Source organism: Festucalex cinctus, chromosome 10 (assembly GCF_051991245.1).
Source record: "Festucalex cinctus isolate MCC-2025b chromosome 10, RoL_Fcin_1.0, whole genome shotgun sequence".
Classification (NCBI taxonomy): domain Eukaryota; kingdom Metazoa; phylum Chordata; class Actinopteri; order Syngnathiformes; family Syngnathidae; genus Festucalex; species Festucalex cinctus.
This window is the reverse complement of record NC_135420.1, coordinates 25042703-25070358: the sequence shown is the minus strand read 5'-3', so window position 1 is coordinate 25070358 and position 27656 is coordinate 25042703. Positions and strand designations below refer to the sequence as shown.

General features: G+C 40.8%; 2 protein-coding genes across 4 annotated transcripts in view; one reads left to right on the top strand and one right to left on the bottom strand.

The window, feature by feature from the left end:
• LOC144026756 (ubiquitin-protein ligase E3A-like) overlaps nt 1-3123 on the bottom strand; it is a 117535-nt gene extending 114412 nt beyond the window's left edge. Inside the window, exon 1 of one of the 3 annotated variants that reach the window (XM_077533735.1) lies at nt 1230-3123. The gene's annotated coding sequence lies outside the window, so the exon portion shown is untranslated. The remainder of the gene's footprint in view (nt 1-1229) is intronic. The other 2 variants (XM_077533738.1, XM_077533737.1) reach the window with 2 other exon arrangements.
• On the top strand, nt 2414-26722 carry atp10a (ATPase phospholipid transporting 10A). The gene is made up of 21 exons (XM_077533725.1): nt 2414-3090; nt 6768-6972; nt 7054-7139; nt 8519-8625; nt 8704-8835; nt 9825-9955; nt 11063-11315; nt 11482-11699; nt 12002-12196; nt 13698-14259; nt 16843-16946; nt 18118-18244; nt 18542-18726; nt 19029-19374; nt 19581-19657; nt 21453-21578; nt 21678-21878; nt 22997-23077; nt 23155-23259; nt 23550-23737; nt 25217-26722. The coding sequence occupies exons 1-21, from the start codon at nt 2684-2686 to the stop codon at nt 25506-25508; spliced, it is 4128 nt and encodes a 1375-aa protein (XP_077389851.1). The 5' UTR covers nt 2414-2683; the 3' UTR covers nt 25509-26722.
• Nucleotides 26723-27656: the final 934 nt, after the last annotated feature.

Genomic DNA, 27656 nt, shown 5'->3' with positions numbered 1-27656 from the left:
TTATGCACACAGTGAAACATTTACATATTCCATGCATGATGCCAAGGGGCAAACAACAATCTCCTTTCACCCTGTGGCTCCTTTCATCATCTTTCCTCAACATTGCATTATTAGTGTGTCTTGGAAATCATTAGGCCACCATTTTGCTCTCAATTAAGTTGGCTTTAATATCATTAGGCTTTCATGTGGTCCCACTGAAACAGAATTAATATTTATGTAACTGAATATGTTGGCAAAACATAGTGGTACTTAGATTTTAATTGTTTTTTTTTTGTTTGTTTTGTTTTTTTACAAGTGCTCACCTTTTAGGCAATTTAATTTTTGCTATGTTTCATGAAGATTGTGATATTTTATTGTGAGTTCGCTGATTAGTATTTCTAATTTTTAAATTTTTAAATTACACTGGTATTGCAATTTAAGGGGGCTGTTTTCCTCCTAATATATTATTGATGCAGGGCATTCTCTGCTGGTCTACAGACTATCAGGAGCACTAACCTACATTTACAATCGAAAGTCTAATTTGTGAAATTGTATTGCATTTATTCCCAGCAGTCTATTCTTTTCATTTTGTAGTGTTTCTCTTGGCTGCACTGCTTCAAGTGCATGTGGATGATTTTTGTCCAATCACATTTCAGCCTCTATGTGTTGCTATGTCAATCTAATCTTCCATTAGAATCAGTTGAGCTGGCACATGTCACATAAAATATATTAGCAGTTTTAACCAATCAAAATTCAAAATCATCCTCCAGTCACATATTTCCATCCCCTGGTTGGTTGGTCAGAGCAAAACTCTTGTTAACGTTGACTAGCAAAACATGGCTGTATAGCAATGTGCACACAAATTCATTTAATAATCAGCATGTTTTGGTAGGCATGATTTGTATTTGATTTACGTTTTTTCTTATCTTATTTTCGAGTGCAACAACATGACTATTTTTTTCCCCCTTTCCTGACTTTTCAAGGCCGGAATGCGATCTCACACGCACCTCACTCCTCACTCCTCAATCTTGGTGATATTTGGAATTCTTCTCCACGCCAAGAACTCATCCATTTTTATTATTTATATTTCTTCTGATTCACATTTGACGAATCATGCCTTGGAAAAGCTGAAGGCTTTTTATAAACTAATGGCTCTACTGAATTGATTCCATGTTGTCTTTTCAGGACGACTTCCAAAGGCATCAGGCTGCATTATTACAACACGGTGCTGTTGCATATTGGGGAAATACCTGGAATAGTCAAGCCTTATATGATGGGATTGATGCCCAGGAGACACTTCTTTTTTATTCCGTTCTATTATTCCAGCTGTGCACAAGTGTTTAATCAAGCAACCTGCAACCCAAAGTCCTCGGGTTTGATTTCCCATCTGGAAAAAAAAAGGGCTTGGGGAAATAGTTGCACTAAACATCACAGCTTACTGTACAGTCATGTCAGACGTCAATGAGCTCGTGAGGACCCTGATCAGTCTTCGTTTTGCTTTTTCTTTGGCTTTTTTTGCACGACACCCACATTTCAGGGGAAAAATAGACCTCTAAAGTCCTTACGCGAAGCTTTAATTCAGTGAGCATCTAGTATTAACTACTTATTTTCTGTCATTTTCTTTTGGTATTATTTGATAATGTTATTAAAATAGATATTAAGTAATACATATAGCACAGAAGGAGCATTCATAGTTGATGAAATTCCTAATGCTAGCATTAGAAGCTACAGACAACAATGCAACACCCGTATGTGGTTAAAGGGTAACACAGTTGCTGATGCGCTACAGTTGTGTTACACCCACAAGCGGTAACAGAATGCATTTTTCATTCAAGACCTGCTATCAGCCACAGCTCATGCCAAGTCACTCCGCGTACTGACCGCTTCACTGAAGCCAGTCTTCAAGCTTAAATAACACTCATTTGATCTAAAATGTTCTGTTGTTCCTTTGACTTATGACAAAGCATATACAATGTGTTCCCTATTCCAAAATGCTTGCTGTAGAATCAGATCAGTTGAGTTCAGCGCTAGTATCTATAGCATTTTCTCCCAATTTAAAGTAATCAGCTCGTGTCACGCAAACTCGTAAGTAGGGTCCCTCGTATCTCAAGGTACCACTGGCTTTGAAATCCGAGTTTCCCCCCTCAAATTCAAAAACCATTTTTGTATTTGTAGCTCATTCCTTCCCATGCATCGGAAAATAAGCTTCTGTTCGGCCCGCTAACTTCCTGTGGACAGGATAGGTACATAACTAGTCCGAGAATACCGCGTGGCAGTCCGGGGGCAGCCGGGCTGGGCTCGGGGTCTCACGTTTCCAGTCAAGAGTAACGATCTACATAAGCTAATGCTAGCCAGCTAGCTCAATGTAATCTATGGGTTACGCTAACTAGTTAGCCGCATCCAGGTTGCTTGTAGATCGGCAATTGGGGCGGGCCAAAGTCAGCATCCTTCCCGAAGTAAGGGGGAAAAAAAAAAAAGAGGGGCCAAGCCCCAAAGCTAAAAAGTTGTCCTCCGGACGGGCAGAGCGAGGACATGGATGAAAGGGAGCTGTTTTCGCGAGGAAACTAAAACGCCGAACCAGAGAGGGGAAAAGAATGATCACCTAGCCGCTACCTCGAGCTGTTTTGCCCCTGCCGTACAAGAAAAAAAAAGTTGTGGCGTCGCTTCCCACCCCTTCCCCAAAAATTAGAGGTCTTCGTCGGCCATGGCGAGCCGCGAAGGAGCCGCCGCGTCCAAAGTCAAACTGAAGAAGAAGAAGAAAAGTAAAAAGGAGAGTAAAACCCGCTGCGTCTACGCCAACGTCCTCGGCGAAGATGACGAAAACCCCAACCGACACTACGCCGACAACAAAATCAAAACCACCAAGTACACGGTGCTCTCCTTCCTGCCCAAGAATCTCTTTGAACAGTTCCACCGCTTCGCCAATGTTTACTTTGTCTTCATCGCGTTGCTCAACTTTGTACCGGTGGTCAACGCCTTCCAACCTGAGCTCGCCCTGGCCCCGGTGGTCTTCATCCTGTCGGTCACGGCTATCAAGGACCTGTGGGAGGACTACCGGAGACACAGGTCCGACAAGGAGATCAACCACATGGACTGTCTTGTCTACAGCAGGCGAGTAACACAAGTCCAGTGACAAAACTACTGTTTTGAAAGTTGCTTCACAAACGTTTCCCATTCCCATAATCCTTCAAAAGCAGTGATCAAAGTACATAGTTTTCTAACAAATTTTGCCACCTCCGTATATTTCTATTGGTATAGATTTTTATTTTTTTATACCGATTCTGATATATGTCAGAACAGAATTCCGATACTGTATCCAAAAATAACAAAACAACTTGTTTTTTGGTCCCCTAACACTTATCACAATGAAGATATAAATTGCAGGCAGAACTTTTGACTGTTTTACATCACTTCGTCCTTTAACTTTAGAAGAGAACAAATGGCAAAAATCAACAGATTTATTTTGCTGATTGTGTTTTGGGCAATATTTGAATGTCCTTAATAAGCGGTTGGAAAAACCCTTGTCTTATAATGTGTAAGAAAAAGAATTGCTAACAAAAAATCAACCTACCTGAACTCTATTAACAACAACAACAACAAAAAAGCTGTTTCTAGCAGACACATTGGACTTCACCAATTATTTACCAGTACATCATTAAAAAAAAACAAAAAACTGCAATACCTTGTCTTCTAAGAACAAAATAGTTTTTTGATTCTAGTTGACATAAGGGCTTCACCTATTATTAATAAAAAGTGAAACTATATTACAGTACCTTGGTTTCTAACAGTAAATAGGGATTTATGTTAAATTTGCATTTCCAGTAGGGACATTTGATACCATGTTTTCTTTTTAGAGTCTGACCCATACCAGTGCGAGTATTCAACTCTTGAATGCTTACAGATACCAAGTCGACGAATAAACACAGGTGTCAAACTCAGCCCTTCGTGTTTTAGATATTTCCCTCCTCCAGCACACCTAATTTAAATGATCAAAACCGTTATCTGGCTCCTGCAGAATATGCTGATGATATATTGATATTCAATACAAGTATTGCATATCAGTCCATATTGATAAATACATAAATATATATTTTTACCTACTTAAAATACAAAAAAAAAACATGGATTTAAGATAAAATGCAATAAACTGCAGTACAACAAAAAAACGTAGGCAACAGGTCAGTAGAACAGAAAATGTGTTAGCAAATACTGTATACATTTTGGTATCAACACAAAGTAATGCACTCTAAGCAGCATTAACATGTATATGTCCAGTGTCCTTGTGAGTCCTCCGCCCGTTTGTGGGGTGTTCCTACCCTAATGAAAGCGTGGCTGTGGCGCATATATACAGAGCATAATTCAGACTAGTCAAAAGGCTCTGTGTTTTTTACTTTTTTCGCCTTTAGTCCTTCTCGCATGCAACTCCATCCAGGTGATGCCGCCGTCTACGTGGCAAGGCGGCGGCGGCGCGCAGGAAGTTCCTGCTTGTGTCCCAAAATGCTAATATTTACAAAAAGTTGAGATAATGGAAGCATTGATGTTTGCGCTCGTCCTCCCGTTTGAGCGATTTGGTCTGGCGGGGGTTGTGAGTAAACGTGGACTCGAAGCATCCAGTGAAGTTTACAATGAGTAAACACTTGGCCCTTGTTGATGGAACTCCAGTGTCAACTAAACAACCTCTCGCGCTGGCTCCACCTGGAAGAGAAACTGGACTGGGTTGTTTTGCAGTGAACTCTGTTTGAACCTTCACATGGTACTCATTTTTTTGGTCAAAAGTAGAGATAAAATGGTACGATAATTTCATAATAATGTTTTTTGCTTACATATTGAGTGCGATTATTAACTGTATAGTGCATTTTTTATTTTTTATGTTGAAATTAAGCAGAACTGTACTTTTTTTTTTTTTAAGAAAAAAAGCACACTATGTATTATACGGACTTTTAAAAACACAATAATGACCATATGAAAGAAAATATAAATAAATTGAACAGTTTTTGCAACATGTTAAATTTTTAATGGACAAAGTTGTGCCATTCCTTCTGCTGTGCATGCCTTAGCCACCTGGGGGGCAGTATAGTACAGACATTGTGATATACATGGAAGCAGTCACGGTTATATGAGCTGTTCTTTGCAGAGGATAAAGAATATTAGCCTGTGTGTATTTTTATACCCTTTTATAATATGTATTCTTTTATGTCATTTGTAAGGGTTGTTCTCAAGTCTATGCGGGGCTAAATCGCTCAAACGGGAGAACGAGCACATAAACCAAGACATTAGCCACGACGTCCATTTTATGCCTTTCTGTAACTCTTCCAGTCTCGCTTGACGATTGGCTATATTCACCATGTCTCTGTACTGTACCAAAATATCTGAATACAAATACTTTACGTGCACCATTATATCCCTCCAGTATTTTCTCGGGTTGGGGTGATTGTGAATTTGTGATTGTTGTATTTATGATTCCTCAATGTCAAACATGACAAAGCCAAGAGTCAGAAAGCAACAGAGTGACTTTGCTATGTGGCGGCAGAGTACACTGCGGTTACACTGGTCAAAAGACGGCAAAAGTCATGTGCTCTGCTGATCAACAAGCTGTAAATTCATTGGTCATGGTGCATATTTCTAAGCTGAGGACACCGCCAAGCTAACTGGGTTTGCTGTTGCAAGACTACCACCGAAATGAGTATGTTCAGTTTTTAATGCCCAAAATGTTTCACAGTGTCTAAATAAGAAAGACGTACAGTAATTGGTGTCAAAGATGAATGTAAGTGGTGCACCTCTCATCTGTCTGGAATTTTCTATACCTGTCTCTGGCAAAAGCCTGAAATTCATGCTGAATTACAGCGTTAATATAATATGGGTTCATAACGGAAAAAGTCTTTTCTCTCACCTCCAAACAATTGTTTGGCACTTATGGTTATGATAGAGCAACATAATATCTATTTGTATTTCATAATATGTCCTCATTCTTTTAGGGAATCATGAAATGTGTGCATATGAATGAATACAGTATGAGAATTCTTCTCCCATCAGAACAGAGTGAACTCATTTTATTATAATGAAGGCTAAAAATAGAAAAACCCAGCTGAGGTTTTTTTTTTTTCTCGTGTTGACCTTGTGACACTAACGTCTCTCTGAAGCTTCGTCAACATGTCCACCAAGGTTTTACTCGCCATTGATCATTGTTTTTGTTTTGTTTTTGTTTGTTTTTTTGTTTTTTTACATCACACATGCATTTTGAAGAATGTTGAGCACCATTTGTGACATCATGCAGCGATGGAATCGCGCTTATTAGGCCGCACCAGTCAAATAAATAATTGTATGTAAATAACTTTAAAACTAACAATTTTCAATATTACATTCAATTGTAATAATAGTTGAATAAATTGATACATATTTATAGCAGTGACTCTTTAGAGCGCTGATGCAATAACTGCATTTCATATTAAAATTTTTCAATGCAAGAATGTTCTTTTCACAGAGAATATATTTGGTAAAGGACAGAAAGTATATCACACGTACATTTTTGCGCATTTTTTATTTTTTATTTTTACATGATACCTCGGGTTTTTAATTTGTGCTAGAAATATTTATCATTTAATTCTTTTTTTTAACTTCCTGTTCGATTTGGAGCATAATTTCAAGACTTTTTTTTTTTTTTTTTAATGCTTCCTGTCATAACCAACATGGCCACAAAACAAAATGGATGACTTCCTGATCAATTTCACCCATGGCGCCCAATGTCATGTCAATCCTGGTCTAATTTTGTCGTCATTCATTGTCATCAGGACAGAGCGGCGCTACGTGGAGAAGTTCTGGAAGGAGGTGCACGTGGGCGATTTCATCCAGCTACGCTGCAACGAGATCCTGCCGGCCGACGTCCTGCTGCTGAGCTCCAGCGACCCCGACCGCCTGTGTCACATCGAGACGGCCACTCTGGACGGCGAGACCAACCTCAAGCAACGGCAGGTGGTGCGCAGCTTCTTCGACCTGGTGAGCCGACGTCATTTCCCGTCCTCGGAATTATGCTGAGGTGCCTAATAAAGTGGCCGTGGTGCGTGGTTCGTTTTGCAGGATTGCGACTTTGACCCGTCCAAGTATGACAGCGTCATCGAGTGCGAGAAGCCCAACAACGATTTGAATCGATTCCGAGGCTACATGTGAGTATCGTAGCTTGGCATAAGGCTTGTAAACTTTGATTGTTTTATATGTTTATTTATAATTTTTAAGAAGATTAAAATTTTATATACGGTAATAGGTTTTCTGTTTTTGTTTTAACGAAAAAAAACTACCTTTTCTGTTCTTATAATTAAAACAAAATTTAACTTGTTTTACAGGGTTTGGTTTGGTCTTTGGAATCATTCTATCTTTAAAACGAATGTTTTCTGTTTTTATTCAAATGTGTTTCCATTTTTCTCAACTTTAAAATGTTTATTTAATGATTTCTCTTACTACTTGATATCTTTTCTACTTTACCTAATGTATGTTTTGTATGCTTTTGCTTAATCAGCTTTTACATTTTTTATGAGGTCAGCTTTACTAAATATTTTTTACCTATGCTTGTGATTTTATGTAATACTTTTTCTATTTATCAAGGTGAAACATCCATCATAAAATACTGGCAATCAAAACATAAAATATATTTTTTTTTTTACTACCTTAAAACAAAAAAGTACAATGCATTGTTACAACATAGTACTTTAGTAAATGTGGAAGAAAATTGAGAATGTCAAAAAATATTGAGTTAAAAATTTCAAATTCAAACACTATAATAACCCTGGTCTAAATGTAGATGCCTGTAAATGCATAGATGTACGTTGGACTTATAATGTGTTATGCTTTGGATCATAAGGTGTTCCTTTTCATCTCTCTTCTTGGCTTGATTGTCGACTCGTTATACATCCTCAAGGGAAAAAATACTGTTTCAATAGCCTCCACAATGAAAACTACACAATGCAAAATTACTAACACCAAAAACATGAAAAATATTGAACATGGCGAGTAATTGTTGATAAGTGCCATGAATGTGAATATCTGCAAAGAGCATAATGTGAAGGTCAGTCAGGGACCAATTATCAAATTAGACTCTGTTTTTTTCTGGTAATTTGCGCTGAGATAAGGTCTCTCTCTCTCTCTCTCTCTCTCTCTCTTTTCTCTCTCTCTTTTCTCTCTCTCTCTCTCTCTCTCTCTCTCTCTCTCTCTCTCTGGGTGAGGAAAGACCAACTGCCGCGGTTTTTAGATGGTGATTGAGCAGGAGGTGTTGGGCGCTATAAATGGATGCTGTCCTCTGTGACATTCTGCCACGGGGGTGCGGGAGGACGCTTCGCAGTGTAAAATCCATAAATCTTCACACTGAACAGGCCATCAGTCATTTTTCCTTTTTATAAGCCCAAATCGTCCAATTTTCCAAGGGAAGTGCAGAACCGACAAATCGTCCTCCATGTCGCATAATTGGCATGATTTGCCTAATGTTCCCTGTACCTTGAGCAGCGTGCGATCTTTTGATTTCATCACCATTGACTTTGATTCGTTGGGGCAGAATCCACCGCAGTGGCCGCCGAGATGCACTTTACAAAGACAACCTGCTGCTGAGGGGCTGCACCATCCGCAACACGGAGGAGGCGGTGGGCATTGTCATTTACGCAGGTGAGCGACACGCCCCCCCTACGACACGATGCCTCGGGACGTATATGACCGTGTATGTGTTCGCGTGCGTGTCGGCAGGTCACGAGACCAAAGCCATGCTCAACAACAACGGGCCTCGCTACAAGCGCAGCAAACTGGAGCGACAGATGAATGTGGACGTCTTCTGGTGTGTCATCATCCTGCTGGTCATGTGCTCCTTTGCTGCTGTTGGTGCGTGACCGTTGCAGTGTAACACACACGCACGCCATCCAAATCAGTCTTTTGTTGACAAACTTGGTCTTCGTCTGGGAGTTTTATAAAAGGAAATGTGATTGAGGAGCTAAGCCAGAAAGTAGTAACCTACCAAAATAATCAACTATTCACAACACCGGTTAACGCAGAGCCAAATCTAAGTCCTTTTGTTTACAAAAGGTCAATACGTGTTCCAGTGAAGAGTCGTTTCATTGGGAACAAAAACAGGAAGTAAAAACAGCAGGTAACGAAAGCAACATTAATGAATGATGCTTGTCATGGAAGATGTTAAAAAAAAAGAAAAAAAAAAGAAGAAACTTGTTGACTTAAAGTTGGTCGATACCTGTCAAGTTAATGAGATTGGGGAACGAAAACACAATGTAGAAAGTAGAAACCCACCAAAATAAAATAACAGAAGCAACCAATACGTGTGCTCAGTTTGAAATGTATGACACCAATCACGTTGATCCAAATCAAAGTCCAAAAAAAACAAAAAACAAAACTCCGTTGTTGACAAAATAGTTGGTCAGTCATTTGTAGCATCTATCAAGCCACCTTGAATAGAGAACACAAACAGGAAGTAGAAACCTACCAAAATAAAACGGGTAAGCAAAGCAACACTGATGTATGACACAATTCATGGGAGATGCAAAAATTATCTATCAAGCCAGCTTGAATAGAGAACACACACAGGAAGTAGAAACCTATCAAAATAAAACGGATAAGCAAAGCAACACTGATGTATGACACAATTCATGGGAGATACAAAAATGATCTATCAAGCCAACTTGAATAGAGAACACAAACAGGAAGTAGAAACCTATCAAAATAAAACGGGTAAGCAAAGCAACACTGATGTATGACACTAGTCACGGGAGAAACAAAAATCATCAGGAGCAGGAAATAGAAACCAAAAAAGATCCAAAACAATGTAGTTTATGTGTGACGTTATGTTCTTATGAATGCAGGTCACGGCCTGTGGATGTTTCAGTATGGCGATAAAAGGCCCGCTTTTGATGTCCTCAGTCCGGAGGGCACAGACCTGTCGCCCGTCTTGTCGGCCATCTATCTCTTCCTCACCATGATTATCGTCTTCCAGGTATGTAACACCTTACCTTTTGGTAACATGTGACTAGCATACAGAGGTTCGTCAACATGAGAAGCTAATGTAGCAGTCATCTTCACTTAAACAGCAGTTGTCAAAAGAGGACTCAAATGCACCACACCAGTCACAAATGATTCAAATTCAAGTTGTTTGTTCACAAAAGCAGGTCAGTATCATCTCTAGCTGAGGGTCCAATCAAGATAAAAGTGCACTCCATTTATCATTTTATTAATTTTTCCGCCATTCAGCTACCTTACGAGTTGTGCTAATGTGTGTCTTCATCTGGTGCTCTTTGTTGTCAACTAGCACTTACAAATGGCCGTGTATACTCTTTCTGTTTAAGGGTCAGGTTTTATTGATTTATTGCTGTTTGTCTGACTGCTGACATGCCAACAAAACCAAAAAATGTCACCTTGTGCTGGTCAGATGTGAAGCTTGTGTCAGTATGCACAAACAAATATTTGTGGACAGGGATTTTCCATTTTCTGTCCCGCTGTGACATTTCTCGATGCACTTTGTAACACGTGACTTTTTGTTGACGTTTCAGGTACACTGTTAGCAGCAGTTGCTAAGCTGTAACTTTTACTTAGCTTAGCATATTTAGCATTCAACTCATTGCTTTATATATATATTTTTATTTTTGTTACTCCTTTGCTTGTTACTCTTTTATGCTCTTTAGTCATTGTTTTTTTGCCAACTATTGTAGCTCTTTAGTCATTACCCAAATCTAGCTATTGTTTTTGTTGTACTTTTTAGCTCTTTAGCATATTTTTAGCCTATTACTCTGTAGCCTTTTGTTAATATAGCTCTTTAACCATTTTTTTTTTTTTTTTACTAACTGTTGTAACTATTTAGCCATTGCTATTTACTAACTATTATCTGTAGTTATTTAGGCATTATGTTTGGCTAAATATTGTAGTCCCCACCATTGTTGTGGAATTTTCTAAAACATGTACTCAGATTGAAGTTGCCATTCCGACCAGACTCAGCATGTTTACACATTTGGTAAATCTTGTCACGTTACTTCTCTTAGCTTCTCATCAATTTTTATTTTTTATTTTCGCTTCAGCCAACATAGTCTGATTTCACCCCCCCCCAAAGGTGCTGATCCCCATCTCGCTGTTCGTGTCCATCGAAATCGTGAAGATCTGCCAGGTTTACTTCATCCACCAAGACGCCGAGCTGTACGACGAGGAGAGCGACTCCCACCTCCAGTGCCGCGCCCTCAACATCACCGAGGACCTCGGGCAGATGCAGTACATCTTCTCCGACAAGACCGGCACGCTCACGGACAACAAGATGGTGTTCCGCCGCTGCACCGTGGCGGGCGTGGAGTACTCGCACGACGCCAACGGTGAGGCCGACGTTCTTCCAAAGCTTCTCTTGTTTTATATATCTTTTTGTTTATATTTTTAAATCAAGTAATCAGTTAGTCAATAACAACGAAGAAGTGATTGTAGAGGTTTTGCCACCCTAAAGAAGGAGTGACATCATAGTGAACCGCCTGTGTTGTCCTCCAGCAAGAAGACTTGCCATGTACCAGGAGCTAGACTCGGAGGAGGAGGAGTGTCCGTCCCGCGGTGGCACGCTGCCCAGGCGAGACAGCGTGGGCAGCCACCACAGCGTCAAGGTGGTCCTGCGCTCCCACAGCACCAAATCCCACCGCAGGACGGGCAGCAGGGCCGAGGCCAAGAGGGCCAGCATCCTGTCCAAGCATACGGCCTTCAGCAGTCCCATGGTCTGTATGTCAACTGTCCTCCATTGGCTTTCATTGTCTTTTGATTTCTCCTACTGTCTTTCACTTTCCTGCTTATTTTGTCCCCTACTGATCCTTATTGTCTCGTATTGCCTCCCCCTGTTGTCCTCCACTGTTTTTTCTTCACACTCACTGTCCCCTGTCCTCCTACGATGTGTCCATGCCCTCCAAAAGTTTTCTCTTCCTTGTCCTCCATCACCCCCCCATTTCCCTGTTGTCTTGCGCACCGTTCTCTTCGGCCATCTGCTCCCCCACTCACTGATAAAAGTCCCTCCGTGCTTCAGGAGAAGGACATCACACCCGACCCTCAGCTGATGGACAAAGTCAACGAATGCGGCAGTCAGATGGACTTCATGCGCTTCCACAGCCAGCCCATGTCGCAGCTGCCCTCCGACCTCTGTGACATCATGGACTTCTTCATCGCGCTGACCCTCTGCAACACGGTGGTGGTGTCCTCCCCTGACCAGCCGCGGCACAAGGTAAGATCTGCACATGTCCTCATGATGCCGCACCTGTTCAACCTCCAATTTGTCCCCAACATTCTCCCAGTGTTTGGCCCTCCATAATCCTCCGCTTACCCCCAATGTCATTTCCTTGTCCTCCACCGTTTGTCCCCCCCACTGTATGCCCTCCCCCACTGTCATCAGCGGTGCTACATTGTCTTCCACCGTCCTCCATTGTCCCCATTATCACCCATCCTCTTCCACAGTCCCCATTCACTTGATAGCCTGCCAATTCCTTTTCATCACAGGAGAGGATGTACAACTGCCTTTCTTAAAATCATGTACGGAGGAATGATTGTCAATTACTTCACATTGATTTTATTTTTTTTCCACTATGTAACACCCAAGATGTGTCTATCTTTTGACCAAGGAAGCGTTTTATTTTTGCTTTCAGTGTTTTCTCATATAGCACACTGTTTTTATTTGATGTGCTCTAGCCTGCTCTCAGTTATTATGTACATGTATCCGTGTTTTGTTTTGTGTGGGTGTGGCCGTCCCGGTCAGAGGTGATATCCTGTCCTTCCAAAGCCGTGCACCAGCTTGTCTCACCATCTAATCAAAGTCGGAAATGTGGAAATATCACCCGCGTGTATTTGTTTTCTTGTTTTGTTCTTTTTTTTTAATGCCACTGTGATTGTTCACCTTTTTGTTAGCACGCCCTTGTGGCTTCACCTGAATGATTTATAGGTTCAAGATGCATGCATGTGATAAGGCTTGGATGCCAGGGGGCCGTACAGTCAGTCACTTGGCTCCACTATTGTGCTGCCGGCCTCAAGGGGGAAAAAGAGACCAGCAAAAAGGTTATATGTAAATGTTGTGTGGCACTAACAGTATTTTGTGTCTCTGTGTTCTTTTTTGTTGACAAAAACCCCGAATGTTCAATAATGAAAAAATATGTGTCCTCCATTTTGGTTTGTAGCAGTCCTTTGACACTTGGAAAGAAGAAGAAAATAGCCCCCAAAACCAGTTTAACTCATCAACACAGAATTTGGGGAACATATCTGTCACAACTGGTTGCACGAAAAAGTCTCTAGGGCCCAACAGGAAGTCAGCAATTTTTGGTGGACTTGTCTTATGACAGGACACATGAAACAAGGTCCAAACCTGAAATTCAACATTAAGTTGCCCATTTTGATTTGATTTGAGGCAGATATTTCTTACTCAGCAATGCCCCTGGAAAAATAGGCAACATCACAGGCATTGGGGGGAAATTTCTATCTTTACAGAATGTGCAAAAAAACTCTCAAGGACCCATCCCTGAAATTGAATAGGAAGTCAGCCATTTTGGTTTGAATTGAAACTGCCATTTTCAGGGTGAATTCCAGGTCTCCTATTAGGGTATTCACCCAACAGGTATCCCAGACAGACAGGCGAAGCTAAGCTTTTGTTGTTGTTGTTGTTTGTTTTTTTGCCTACTCCATCTAAAATGAGGGGTCACTGGAGCATGACGTTGATTATACCCATGTGTGTCTTTCAGGTCCGGACGCGGTTCGAGCTCAAATCCCCGGTCAAAACCATTGAAGATTTCATCAAACGCTTCACACCGAGCCGCCTGACCTCCGGCTCCAACAGCAGCAGCTCGTCGAGCCTCGCCACCAACCGCTCATCTACCAAGGGCTGTTCCAGCATGCTGTCCTCCCCATCGGCCGAGAACACCCTTACCAAGTTGGAGGAGGAGGCTGCCGCGGTGGCGGTGACGGAACACGCCTTCAGCTCTTCGCCTCCCACCTGCGACGGTAAAATCCGAAGCCCCGATGGCGCTGACCTGCGCTACGAGGCCGAGTCGCCGGACGAAGCGGCGCTGGTTTACGCCGCCAGGGCCTACAAGTGCTCCCTTGTCGGCCGTCTCCCGGACCAAATGACGGTGGATTTGCCCCACCTGGGGAAGCTGAACTTTGAGCTGCTGCACACTTTGGTCTTCGACTCCACCAGGAAGCGCATGTCCGTGGTGGTGAAGCACCCGCTCACTGAACAGATAACCGTCTATACCAAAGGAGCCGACTCTGTCATCATGGACCTCATTAAATCCCCCAACACAGGTAGGTCTTAAGTGTATTTTTTTGTGCTTTATCATCTGCTGGTTGACTATAAGGAAGAACAATTAATACATTTTGTTTTGACTATTGGCCTCCACCATCACACTCAATGTGCTCGGGCATTAGAAGGCGCCTCTTCAGTGATAGGCCGCAGAATGTCTCCACTATCCAGCAGGCCTGCAGTAGTGCATTCATTGGGCACAGCAGAGTGTTCCTCAATGACGTGTCATGTTAGTAATACTAAAAGTTGTAGTATCTGTGTGCCAGGGTCTTTGTTGTTCTAACACTCCAGCCTCCTCATCCACCCTTTGTACCGCACCTCAAACGTTTCCACTAAAGTTACATAAGATGTTAAAAATGAAAAGGAAAAAGAGAGGGGAAAATAGGTGAAACAGGAAAGGTGGGTCAAAAGGGGAAAAAAAGTGGAGATGAAATGATGTCTGAAAAAAAATTACTGTACATGTGACGTAAACAGCAGCAACAACAACAACAACAAAAAGATGTAGGGAGGTGATGATGGGTTTAAAAGAAGTAATGAGAAAAATGTGAAATGGTGCCATTCCCAGACAGCTCAGTGCTTACCTTGAACCTATTAAAAAAAAATAAAAAATCACAACCTGCTTGTGCCATTCATTCTTCCCTCGGTGGTGTCAAATCATTGTTCTATTTATCGTCCTATTGGGGATGTTATTATTCCAGGCATACAAAAGAGACCTTGCACGCAGTCGCACAGAACTCTTGGCGATTTCCCAGCATGCCATTTGACAATCGCTGGCAAACATGCCTGTGTTATAATGTGATATGAAACTAATGATATCCCAAGTCGAGACATAAATCACAAGCATGTCAAAAATGTAACCAATGAATTCCGTGTTCCCACATTAAGCCCGACCTACCCAATTAAAAGTAGTTTTTAAAAACGTTTTTTTTTTTTTTTTTTTTTTTTTTTTTATAGGTAGGAGGTGTTTCAGTGTCTTGTCTCGTTGTAATGTGTTAGCGTGCTTTAAAAAAAAAAAAAAAAAAAAAAAAATAGGCAAAAAATTGGCATATTTTGGTTGATCTGTATTTAGCTCAAGTTAGCAGCTGGCTATTGAGCTTGAGAAAATAGTTTAGGAACTTTAGGAACATTGCGGCGATTTACTTCTTGGCCAGGAAGTGTCAGATGCTCAGGTCATTGTGAGCAGGCGCATTGTCTTGGCAAAGCAGCCACTAATTGTTCTGCCGCAGCGCTCGACTCTTCTAAAGAAAGAAATATTTTTTGTTGTTGGTGTTTAGTTTGAAACATATCTTAAGTGACACAAGTCCAGTAACGTTTCTGACACTCTTTCATGTTTTGGTTCTGCATTATGTGCAATAGCGTCCAGGTTACATCATTTTTCCCCTTCAATAAAAGGCAGCCTCCCATCATCCACCCACCTCCTCCCGGTCCAGAGGCCTCATTGGGCCCCACGCACAACACTGACTACTGTGTTTCACCGTTGGGTGCTGGCAGCCAATTAGAACGCAGAGCCAGTGCAACATCATGGCCAGGCGGATCCTTCATAATGGCTCTATTCACATGACTGGGGAGTTGTTGAGTGTCGCTATGCTGACGCTGCTGCTTGCTGAGTGTTAGCCGTGACGTCCGCTCACTGGTGATCTCTGCTGGCCTAAACATTATCAGAAGCACTCATCTACAATGAGTGTTTCTATTGGCTGCGATGCTTCCATTACGTCAGGATGTTTTACTCCTTTTGTGCACCTCATATATATGTTCTATAGGGTTTAATTCTGGAGATTGACTTGGCCATGTCTAAAACCTTCCACTTCTTGTTCCTGATGTTGTTTTGATATCACATTTTAAATCCATTCTCTATCGGGTTTAAGTCTGGAGATCATTGTGGCTTTGTTTTGGCTGTTTTGAAGGATCTCCAAATGAAAGTTTGGTTTCATCTTTCTCCCAATAGCCAGATAAAATGTTCATTCCTGTTTAACAGATCTGCTCACATTCACTTTCTGTCGTTTCTTTCTGTAAGCTGTGTCATTTTATCTCTCTGGTAAAGGTTGTCTAAATGTTTAAAAAAAAAAAACACACACACACATTTTGGCAAAAGTTAATAAAGATAACGAGAGTGCGCTCATAATTCTTAAGATGGCTGACAGCTTATCAGTGCCTGCAAGCTGTGCTGTTATTACATTACATCCTGGCAATCTCTCTTGTTGTTTGGCCGGGAGACACAAGACGGGTGATCATGTGCATCTCCCCACGGGGAAAACACACACGATATTGGATCATATTAAAACCGTTTAGAGAGTAATTGAGAGAAAACCTTGTCGGGTGTTTGCGCTGCAACGCGATATGAGCTGTTAAATCAGAGAAGGGCCAAATTTTGAGCTCAAAAGCTACATTTGATTTTACGACATAAAACAAAATATTCGGGGACTCTTGATAATGTTTCCGCTTATGAGTTTGATTTTATGGCGGCTGGCGTTTTTGAGGTGTGAACACAGATGGCGTTGGTGAGCGTCCAAACGTAGCACAGACGTGTCAGTCCTCTTCTGCCAATCTCATCAGCATCTTCCGTCTCCTCCTGTTGTGTTTCCAAGGTAACTCCAAGGGCAAACGGCAGAAAAAGATCATCTACAGGACCCAGAACTACCTGAACCAGTACGCTGCTGACGGCCTCCGCACGCTTTGCATTGCCAAAAAGGTAATTTGGTGAACTCGGTGATGCTCCAGTTATGAAACTCGGGGCAGATGATCCCGTCTGGCCGAAAGCGGTGGCATTCTTCATGACTCACCCGCGATCTGTGCCACTATCCCACATGGCTGATTTACGCCAGTGTGAAAACCGTCACCACAGTGTGGCCGTAAAACATGTCCTTGGAAAACTATTTCAGCATTTATTTGATATCTTTGCCATCCAGCTTGAGGTCCATGTGCTAGTACCCTCTTTGTCCTCACTTTTTCCTCACATAGGAAAATTCAGTAGATTGAATAACACTTTTTACACTAGAAAAACAACCCTATAAAGTGAATTCAAAGATTTGTTTCTGTATACATTATATAGACATTATATTAAAAAAATGCATAATTGCTGAAAATGTACTTTTCTTTGCATCAGCAGTTAATTGTAATTCTGATGTCCAGTTAGCTAGCGATTCCTACTCCTTAAAAAAAAAAAAAACATCTTACCTTCACATATTCCGCTGGCATGGCTTTAGAGCGCCTCATTGTTGGCCTTTAGTGTGCGCACGTCAAGGAGACATGCAAAAGAGCTGAGTTGTGATGCAGAAAAACCCTGCAACAGCATATGAGCCAGGTAGCATCCATTTTCAGAGGTTGTAGAAGTGGTATTTGATTGACATTTGAGTTGAGTGGGGTGTGATTTCAGCAGACATGCTCACAGTGTTTGAGAACATAGAAAGTACATTTATTTATTTGTTTTCACAATTTTGAAAACTCGTTTTATATTCTTGGCAATTTTTATTTATTTATCTTTTTACCATATATGTTTGGAAGTGTTGCTAGTAGTGTAGTGTGTAACTAGTAGCATTATATAACATTCTACTAGTTAACATCTAGCGCTCGCTGTACTAGTTGTGCAGATGTCAATTAGTGTACAGTTTTGTATACCTTGTAATGTTATTTGTGCAGCATTGTTTACAAGTACATTTTAACTGTGTACTAGTAGTTTTAAAAGTTTACTAGTAAAGGTAAAAAAAAACAAAATACTGCATTGAATAGTGAGGACAAAGAACATACTAGTAAATGTACTTTAAGCTTGATATCCAGGATATCAAATAAAATTGCTCTTATTTGGGTTAATTCTCCAGGGCCTCACTCAGATTAAATTCTTTGCTCTCATTTATCCCCTCCAGGTTCTGAGCAAAGAGGAATACGCCTGCTGGCTGCAGTGCCACCTAGAGGCGGAGACGGCCATCCAGGGTCGGGAGGAGCTACTGTTCGAGTCAGCCTTGCGTCTGGAGACCAACCTCCAGCTCCTGGGTAAACTTAATGTCTAGGCCGGAATTTACTCAAATTGCAGCTTAGTGGAGATAGATGGAGGCAGAGCCACTAAGAAAAAAATAAATGCCTCACCCCATATAAACACATTTTTATCCATAAGGTGGGTATTGGAATGACCTGAACTATGACTTCCACACAATCATTGTAGTGAAAATCACTTATAGACACTTTTGGACACACGGACAGTACAAACCAATGACATCAATGATCTCTTGGAGAGGTGATTGACAGATTCGTGATGTCCCTTTTCGATGTATTATTCTATTTTCCTGACAGGCGCGACGGGAATCGAGGACCGGCTGCAGGACGGCGTGCCCGAAACCATCGACGCCCTGCGGAAGGCCGGCCTGCAGATCTGGGTGTTGACGGGCGACAAGCAGGAAACGGCTGTCAACATCGCGTATGCTTGCAAGCTGCTGGACCCCGAAGAGGAGATCTTGACTCTTAATGCGGACTCAATGGTGAGCTGGGGGGGCTATATTGACTTTTTTTTTTTGTTTTTTGTTTTTTGTTTTGTTTTAATTTTCTGAAGCTACTGATGTTTTCTGTGAATTCATTTTTTGTTTCCTTTTCAGCCCCCTTCATCTCCTTTCAGCACATTTCGTCCTGTCAAAAACAAACCTGTGGTCTATCACTGTCTCTATTTAGTCCAATGTTCTTTTTTTTTTCTTTTTTTTTTTTTTAGTACTTGTCGTCCAGATGCGAAGCAGGTTAGCATTGCTTCAGCTTTTGATCTGGACCGTGCCTGTTTCTGTTGAACCAGGAGGCTTGTTCCCTTCTCCTTGAGGAGAGTTTACACTACATCCAGGCCAAATTCCTGTGCGGCTCAGCCAAGGCCTTTCACGCCGACTACGCCCCCTTCCACATCTACCCGTCTCCCCATCCTCCTCCTCCGCACTGGTCGTCCGCCCACGCCGCGGTGCACCGGCTGGGCCTGGTGATCGACGGCCGCACCCTGGCCTACGCGCTGGACCGCAGCCTGGAGGACAAATTCCTGGCGGTTGCGCGCAGCTGCCGCTCGGTGCTGTGCTGCCGATCCACGCCGCTGCAGAAGAGCATGGTGGTCAAACTGGTGCGCAACAAGCTCAAAGTCATGACGCTGGCCATAGGTAAGCAGCCGCGGACGCAGTTCTTCAATTTCCTTGATATAGAGCTCGAGTTGTACTCTTCATGAGTACTACTAATACGAGTCGACTCAAGTAAAAATAAGTCAAATGAAAAATGAAGGCACAGGAATCACCATCAAAAGCCAAGTTAAAAAGGGAATCTGAAAAGTTTTTTGGGGGGTTTTGTTTGTTTGTTTTCCTCTCCATAGGTGACGGAGCCAATGATGTTAGTATGATCCAGGTAGCTGATGTTGGCGTAGGCATATCGGGACAGGAGGGCATGCAGGTGAATCCTTCTGTTAATTTATATTGTGCAAGGTAATGGCCGTCATTATGAGCTGGAAAATAATTAATGATACACCGATATGCTTTTTTTCCAGTGCCGATATCGACCATTAGTGGTCAATCCAGGCCGCTAACAGATTTTTGTTTTTCTGTTTTTTACTTAAAAAGACATTTTTGTCTTAATTCTGCACAAAAAGTGCAGGAAGGTTGCAGGCGAAGCAGCATTTCTTGTAAAATTAAAAGGAAATATCCGTTTTCTAAAGTAGGCTTAATAATCAATTTTTACAAAATTTAAATAAAATTGAATTTGTAATCTTTGATGTGCTTATCTTAATTTAAATTAAAAAAAGAAATAAGTGCATCCTCAAAGCAGAAACTAGCCCGCGGGATTGCGAGAAGAGAATTTAACATTTCAAAATAACCCAGTTTTCAATTGATCACTTATCTTCTGTGGGATTTTTAAAAAGGTCCGATACTGATATGCGCCAAAATGCCGAATATCGGCCCTGATAATCGGTCCGGCCAATAATTGGTCTATTACTAGTACTACAATACATATAATGTTCACTTTATCATTCCAAGTACATTGTTTATTTTTTCATTCTATGGATTACCGTACATCTCGTCATTTTGCTCATTTTCATTTTTCGTGCTGTTGTTTTTCATCACTCATTCACAACTTGGGCATTTCTTTTCGTAAACTAAAATCCAAATATTTACTGCCGCCAACGATTATATGCATCCTGTTCATTTTTCAACGGGTAAGCGTGGAGGAGCTTCTCACTGAGCTCGCTTGTGAAATTCAAATGATTATTTTAGCATCAAAAGCCCTTTCTCAGTCTTGTTCTGAGGTGTCACAACAGCCAAAAATCATTAGCAGCGAAGTCATTTATTTATGTATTTTTTTTAACCATTTTCTCTGCTCTTTTGTCCGAAATTGGTGTTTTTTAACCCAAACCATTTTCTGCTGATTACTACAGAATAGAAAAAGCTAGAAACATTTTTTTTTCCGGTGAAAGAAGGGAGTCTGCTCTAACTTTTGGTAGATTCGGTTATTATGTCTGCTTTGAAACGGCTGGCAATGAATGAATTCATAATTGGCAAGTAACTATCACAATTCATCATGCCAAGGACATTGCACGAGAGCATGCGATCAAGCTGCCGGGGCTTTATTTGACTGTGGATCATTTCTAGTCGTTCTGCTCGTTTCTATTGTTCAAGATGGTGGAAGGACGCCTTTGATGGCTGTTAATGGCGTGTTTTACAAACCTGGCGGGCGCCTTAACATGGTCGGCATTCATTTACAGCATCCGCATCCACACTAATGTCATACGAAGGTCATCATCATCATCATCATCATGATCATCTTCCCCCTATTCCTGCTTAGCTCGCCTTTCTTAGGAAGGTGATCTTGCATAGCAATAACAGAGACTCCCAATTAAGTCGCGGGCAAGCACATCTGTTAAAGACTCCCGTCTGTAACTATGGGCTGGTGCGCCAGATTAATCACCATTAGTCACATGCGCTCTTAAAGGGACAAAGCTCGCTCCCACGTGTGCTGAGAGGAACATTTCACAACCAGGTCACCATCGCCTGATGATGAACCCAGCGAGACGCTGCTTATTAGAGATCAGCGGAAAGCTAGGAGAGCTATGCTACGAGGCCGCTAACGCTTGACCATGTCACCCAGGGTTAGCGCCGGCAATTACAATGCAGGGTCATAAGCTTGGCTTGCCTTATTGGAGGTTTTTGATGAAGGGGTAGATTCAAGATCAGATTTGTGTGATCTCTTGCAGGCGGTGATGGCAAGCGATTTTGCCCTGCCACGTTTCCGCTACCTCCAGAAGCTGCTGCTGGTGCACGGGCACTGGTGCTACTCACGCCTGGCCAACATGATCCTCTACTTCTTCTACAAGAACGCCGTACGTCGCCATAAATTCAGCGCACTAGTAGAACAACTGTGTCTCATTTGTTAAGTTATTTTCCATGTTTTGTTTTGTTATTTTTCTTACTCCCCGCAGATGTTCGTAGCTCTCATCTTCTGGTATCAGTTCTACTGCGGCTTCTCGGGCTCGGCCATGATCGACCAGTGGTATCTGATCTTCTTCAACCTGATGTTCTCCGCCTTCCCGCAACTTGTCACCGGCACGCTGGACAAGGACGTGTCGGCCGAGACGCTTCAGCAACTACCTCAGCTTTACGTCAACGGACAGAACTCGGAGGTGGGTGCATTTCCACTTCTTCATCATGTTCTCCCCTTGTTTTGTTTTTTTCTTTGTCACCCCTTTTGATTGTTAAAATGTTAAAAATGTAATTGTTTAGGTACTTCAAACTTTTTTTTTTTAATTGTGAAAAGTTTGTCCCTAAAGCCAGTTTAACTAAGCAACATGACGTTTGGTGGAAATGTCTGTCAGGAATTGACCCACAAAATAAATTAAGAGACTAAAAAGACACAAGTTCTGCCATTTTGGTTAGAGACAACCATTTTAAGCATGAGGAATTGATTATTTTGTTTATTTATATTGTGAACATGTGTAAGAAGTAATAATAATAATAATAACAATAATAATAAAATCTCATATTTGGAAAATTCTGCCTCATAGTTTAACTTAGCAGTATAAGTTTGGTGGTCATATGTGTCAGGAGTTTATCTGCAAAAGAATTCTCAAAAGAGCCTTAAAAGACAGCCATTTTGGTTTAAAACAGACTTTTTACACCTGGGATTTTTTTTTCTTTTGTGAAAATATAAAAGAAAATTCCAGTTTTTGTCGAATTCAGCCCCTGAAGCCAGTTTGACCTCACAACCTGAAATTTGATGGGTATGTCTAACAGTTGACCCACCAAAAAGTTCCAAGAAGCTTTGCCCGAAAAGACATGCAAATGCTGCCATTTTTGTTTGTAACAAATGATAGTTTTTATTGTGAAAATATTATTTTGGAAAATTCGGCCACTTTAAGTGACAGTTTAACTTTGCAGCATGGAATTTAGTGGTTGTCTATCAGGTTTGGAACCACAAAAAGACACACAAAATCTGCTGTGTTTTGGTTGGAAACAGCCATTTTAAGTCTTTTTAGGAACCATCAGTTCTGTTTTTGTTTGTTTTGTTTTTGTGAACATACTTTAAAAACAATCCCATTTTGGAAAATTCATCCCCCAAAGCCAGCTTAAATGAGCAACATGAAATTTGGTGGGTATGTCTATTAGGAGTAGACTCATAAAAAAAAAATAATAATAATAATTCTTTAGAAGTCATGTCCGAAAAGACAAATTGCCGAAACGGGATTTTTAGGATTTGATGTTGTCAACTTTGAATTTATGGATGTTTTTGTTCACTTGAAAGGAATACAAGCCATACATGTTCTGGATGAACATGATCGACGCTTTCTACCAAAGTCTCATCTGCTTCTTCATTCCTTACTTTGTGAGTGTCCCCGCCCCCAGTTTCATTTATCCGTTGCCATCATTCCTGCATTTTAACTGCAATCGTTTCCTCCTCAGGCCTACGCTGACTCAGACGCCGACCTGTTTACATGGGGGACCCCCGTCACTACCATTGCTGTCTTCACCATTCTGCTGCACTTGGGGGTGGAGACCAAAACCTGGGTGAGAAACCTCAGTCCTGGAAAAGTTTTAGGGACGTCAAGAATACCTATGATAAAGAATCCATACTATTTTTTTCTCTTTTATTTTTTGTAAAAGTGTACACAATTTTGGATAGGACTCATCCCACAAAAAAGAAACAAGAACCCATGCCTGAAAAGGCACACACAGTCTGCCATTATGCTTCAAATCTGCCATTTTAGGTGTCCTTCAAAGACAAACTGGTTTTAGAGATTTTGTTCACTAGATACCTGCTAGTCTACATAATGTCTATCTGCTACCTCGTGTTCCAGACGTGGATGAACTGGCTCTCCATCGGCTTCAGCGTGGCGCTGTTCTTCACGGTGGCGCTGTGCTACAACGCCTCATGCCCCACCTGCTACTCCCCCTCCAACCCCTACTGGACCATGCAGAGGCTACTGCAGGACCCCGCGTTCTACCTGCTGTGCCTCATCACGCCGGCAGCCGCACTGCTGCCCAGGTACGTCCCCCAACTGTAGTCATAGAAGCAACTGTGTAAAAGTAGTATATTGCAAAATATGACTACATAATAAAGGGAATGCTGAGAAATAAAATCGTTTTATAGTGTACCGGGGATGGTTGGTCAATAGAGGCCGCCCCTAAAGGCATATTACTTTCCTTGGAGACAAAAAAATTAATGAAAATATTGACGGTAATATAAAAATATTTTAAAATATGTGTATACTTATTTTTGATGACCAGGATAAACAGTATATAGTTAATGATGTCATCTTTGTTGGTAACTCATTCACTCCCAGCCATTTTCACAGAAGCAATCCCCTTTACTCCCTCCCGGCTGTTTTACTGGATTTGGACTGATTCTGCAGGCCCGCAGAATATTGTGTTCTATTGCTATAAAACATGGAACCTACCAAAAGAAAGATTAAAGTCTCTTTTTTTTCATCAGTATATTTCTAGCTGTTTCTGTTTTGCAGCAATTAGCATTAGAATATAGCTAAGTTTCATCATTATTTACGATTATATTCAGAATTGTGAGTAATTGAGCTTTTTCCCCCCCAACATGGCCCTGGTTAATTTCCTTTGCTCTGCTGCCACCTGCTGACTGTTTGTGTAATAACTACCTTTTTTTTTCTTCTTTTTTTTTCAACCGATCTTTGCAGTTAAGAGGCTGCATCAAACCCTTCTGTATGCTCTAGCATAAAAAACGTATAAATACGTCTTTGGGACACTTAAAACTTTTAAAATAGAACGTATTTATACGTTTTTGGGAGGAAATGAGTTAAAATGCATTTTCAGTCCAGGGCACAAAAATCATTACCGTTGGACTCTTGTGAAAAATTTGATATGCGTAGTAGCTCGTTTTCAATACAATAGCTCGGGCCAAGGTTGAAGGTGGGGCGCTACACGAACTCATGAGTCTATGATGTATCTCTACGCATGCGGCATTTCCACGTTCTGTGTTGACTGCCCTGTGGAATCCCAAGTTCACTTGCTGTCAGCTGGAATTGCCATTTCCTTATTTATTTCAAGCTTTACGTCTCATCCTCCTGCTGTAACTTTACAGGTAAGTTTGCTAACATTGCTTGCTCGCTTACTCTCAAGACACGGTGTGATTATAAATGATCAAAATATGAGTGATGTATTTCCCTGTATATATTTTATCATAGTGTATGTCTACTGTAGGTTTTTTTTTTTTTTTTTGCAAACTCCGAAATTGCTAGAAAAGTTGTAAATTGTTATAATGTTTTGTGCATAATATATGTAATGTCTGCTCTATGCTCCTTCTCAGTGTTTACATTTTGTATTTGTGTGTTTGGCTGCTTGTCAATTTTCATAAACATCTGAAAGTGCATCAGAGACTGTGGCTTTCCATTTCTTTTCACATCAATAAGTCCAAAACTGTCTTAAGTGGCAGCTTGTAACTCAATAAAGTTGCGGTACTCGTTAGTCACGATAACGACATGCGTGTATGTTGCAGATATTTCTACCGGGCATGTCAAGGCACGATCTTTCCTAGCCCTGTCCAAGTGGGTCGACAGTTGGACCGCCTCCCCGCCAAAGACCCCCGCGGGAACATCCTAAGCTTGAGCAGGATGCAGACGGGAGCATGGCCCGACCCCGAGACCAAATCCTCCGTCGCCAAAGACCCCCGCCGCCACCATGAGGAATCGGAGCGTCCCGACGCCAGTCTGTCGGTCCGGATCGAGCTCCCCCCCGACGGAGGCGTCAAGTACACCAGGAACTCGCGGGAGAGACTCAACGTCAGCTGAAGTGCCACCCCCTCCCCCGCCCCTTCTTCCAATTTGCACGTTTTTATAATTGTATTTTTCCAAAGAGCTTCTTTTATAAAGGATGCGAATAGGTACTTTATTTTATCTAATGTTATTTGAGGAGTTGGAAGAACTGGATGTTCTTTATATTTGCCAGGAAAGCTTCATTTTCCACAGAAGATGCATCTCGATACCGACCGGGTCTGAAACGACGCATACATTTTCTTTCCTTTTTTTTTTTCTTTTTTTTTCATACAAAGTGCTTTGACGCAGCAGCGGCCTTGAATGTGTCTTTTTAAGAGGACTTGTTTTCAGCACATAGTGACCTCGGTTCATTGCAGAGTGTTAGTGCCACACTAACAAGAAGGAAAAATACTAAAATGATGAGGAGGAAAAAAAGTCAAATGAGAGAAAAGTTGAATGTTTATATATAAAAAAAAAAGAGACGTTTTAAGAAAAAGTAAGAATTATCTTCACATTTCACTTCATTGTGACTTTTTCTTCGTTAAGCTTCCAATTCATTACCGGACTATTGTGGTGTGGCACTAATACTCTCACATGTACATTTGCTGGATGAATGCTAACGCTAATGCCTCTTCTACACATTCCAGTGGGAAAAAAAAAAAATCCAAAGACATTCCTGCCCAATCTTGCGGGACTGATGTTTATGGTCTCATTGTGTTTTAACAGTGTTTACCAAAGATGCCTTGAAAGGGTCACCTTGCAGCCAGGAAGCTGAGCTTAGCTAAGCCGAGCCTAGTTTAGCAACTCCTCCTGGCTGCATCTTCATATCTTTTTTTTTTTTCATTTTTTTTTTTTCATTTTTTTTTTTCATTTTTTTTTTCATATCCAATCAAGCTGGGATGAAGGTGACGTCATGTTTTGCCAAAAACCAAACCTTCTTGGACGTTACGCTTGCAACCATTTTTTTACTTGAAGGTCTTATAAAGAGTTTTTCTGTGCTCGTGTTCAGCTGGAACCAAAAAAAAAAAAAAGACAAAAACGTTTGAGTAGCCAAAGAAAAAGAACCTTTAAAAGCACTTTGACATTTTCAGACGTTCCTCCACCCCAAAAATTCCGTTTGGTTCCCACAAAGAAATGGGGTGGCCATTGAATGCATCATTGTTCATGTTATGTTGTATTTTCCACATGTGTGCCTTAACACTGGATAATAAATATTATTGTTCCCGTTGAGGAAAGACGGCGTAGTATAAGATGGTTTGGGATTGTTATTTTCCCACTATATTTCCATTATTTCATAGCATGGGCAAAATCTTCGAGTAATTGACGCCAAAAGCTTTGTAATTGCCAGAGATGTCACTAGATGGCGCAAAAATATTTTTTTTCTATTAGACAAAGGTGCGGTCTGATGAAATGAACCACCTCCCCTTAAGTAACAGTGTTCAGTGGCCACAAGATGGCACCAACCCACAATATATATTCATATTGAACAAATATAAAAATTATCTGTACATTAAGAAATACCACATTTAAAATTTTTGAATTATTTAACAAAATGTATTTTAAAAAGTAATGAAAATCTTGTATTATAAAAAATTATAAATGAATTTAAAGATATCAGTAAAAATACACACTAGTATAAATAACATTTTGCTTTGTCGCCAATACCACCAAACTGAAATTGAAGCTTTTTTTTCTTCTTCAACTTCAAGGGCTATAAAGAAGTGTACACACCCTTTTTAAAAATGTTTTTTCCTCATACAAAAAAAAAAAAAAAAAAGAGAGACCGACATTAATCATTTCAAATCATTTTCCACTATTAATGGGACCTTTTACCTGCAAAAAAACAACAACACACTTTTGAAGAAGGGCAGTAGTAAATAACTGAGGTAATGTGGTTGCAAAAGTGTGCACACCCTAAGGGGATGAAACTGTTCAAAATGAACCAGTCACATTTAATCATGCTAAATGGGAGTCAGCACACACACCATTGTGAATATGAATAAATATAATAAATATATATATATATATATATATAATATATATTATATATATATATATATATAATATATATTATATATATATATATATATATATATATGATAATATATATATATATATATATATATATATATATATATATATAATAAATATGAATAAAACCAAATGAAGTTCAGATGTTCCAAT

Excerpts from the sequence above, each read along its gene's own strand:
- atp10a (XM_077533725.1), top strand. The coding sequence starts at position 2,684 with ATGGCGAGCCGCGAAGGAGCCGCCGCGTCCAAAGTCAAACTGAAGAAG. Across the intron at positions 8,626-8,703 it reads GGGCATTGTCATTTACGCAG|GTCACGAGACCAAAGCCATG; the intron begins GTGAGCGACACG and ends GCGTGTCGGCAG. Across the intron at positions 8,836-9,824 it reads GTGCTCCTTTGCTGCTGTTG|GTCACGGCCTGTGGATGTTT; the intron begins GTGCGTGACCGT and ends TTATGAATGCAG.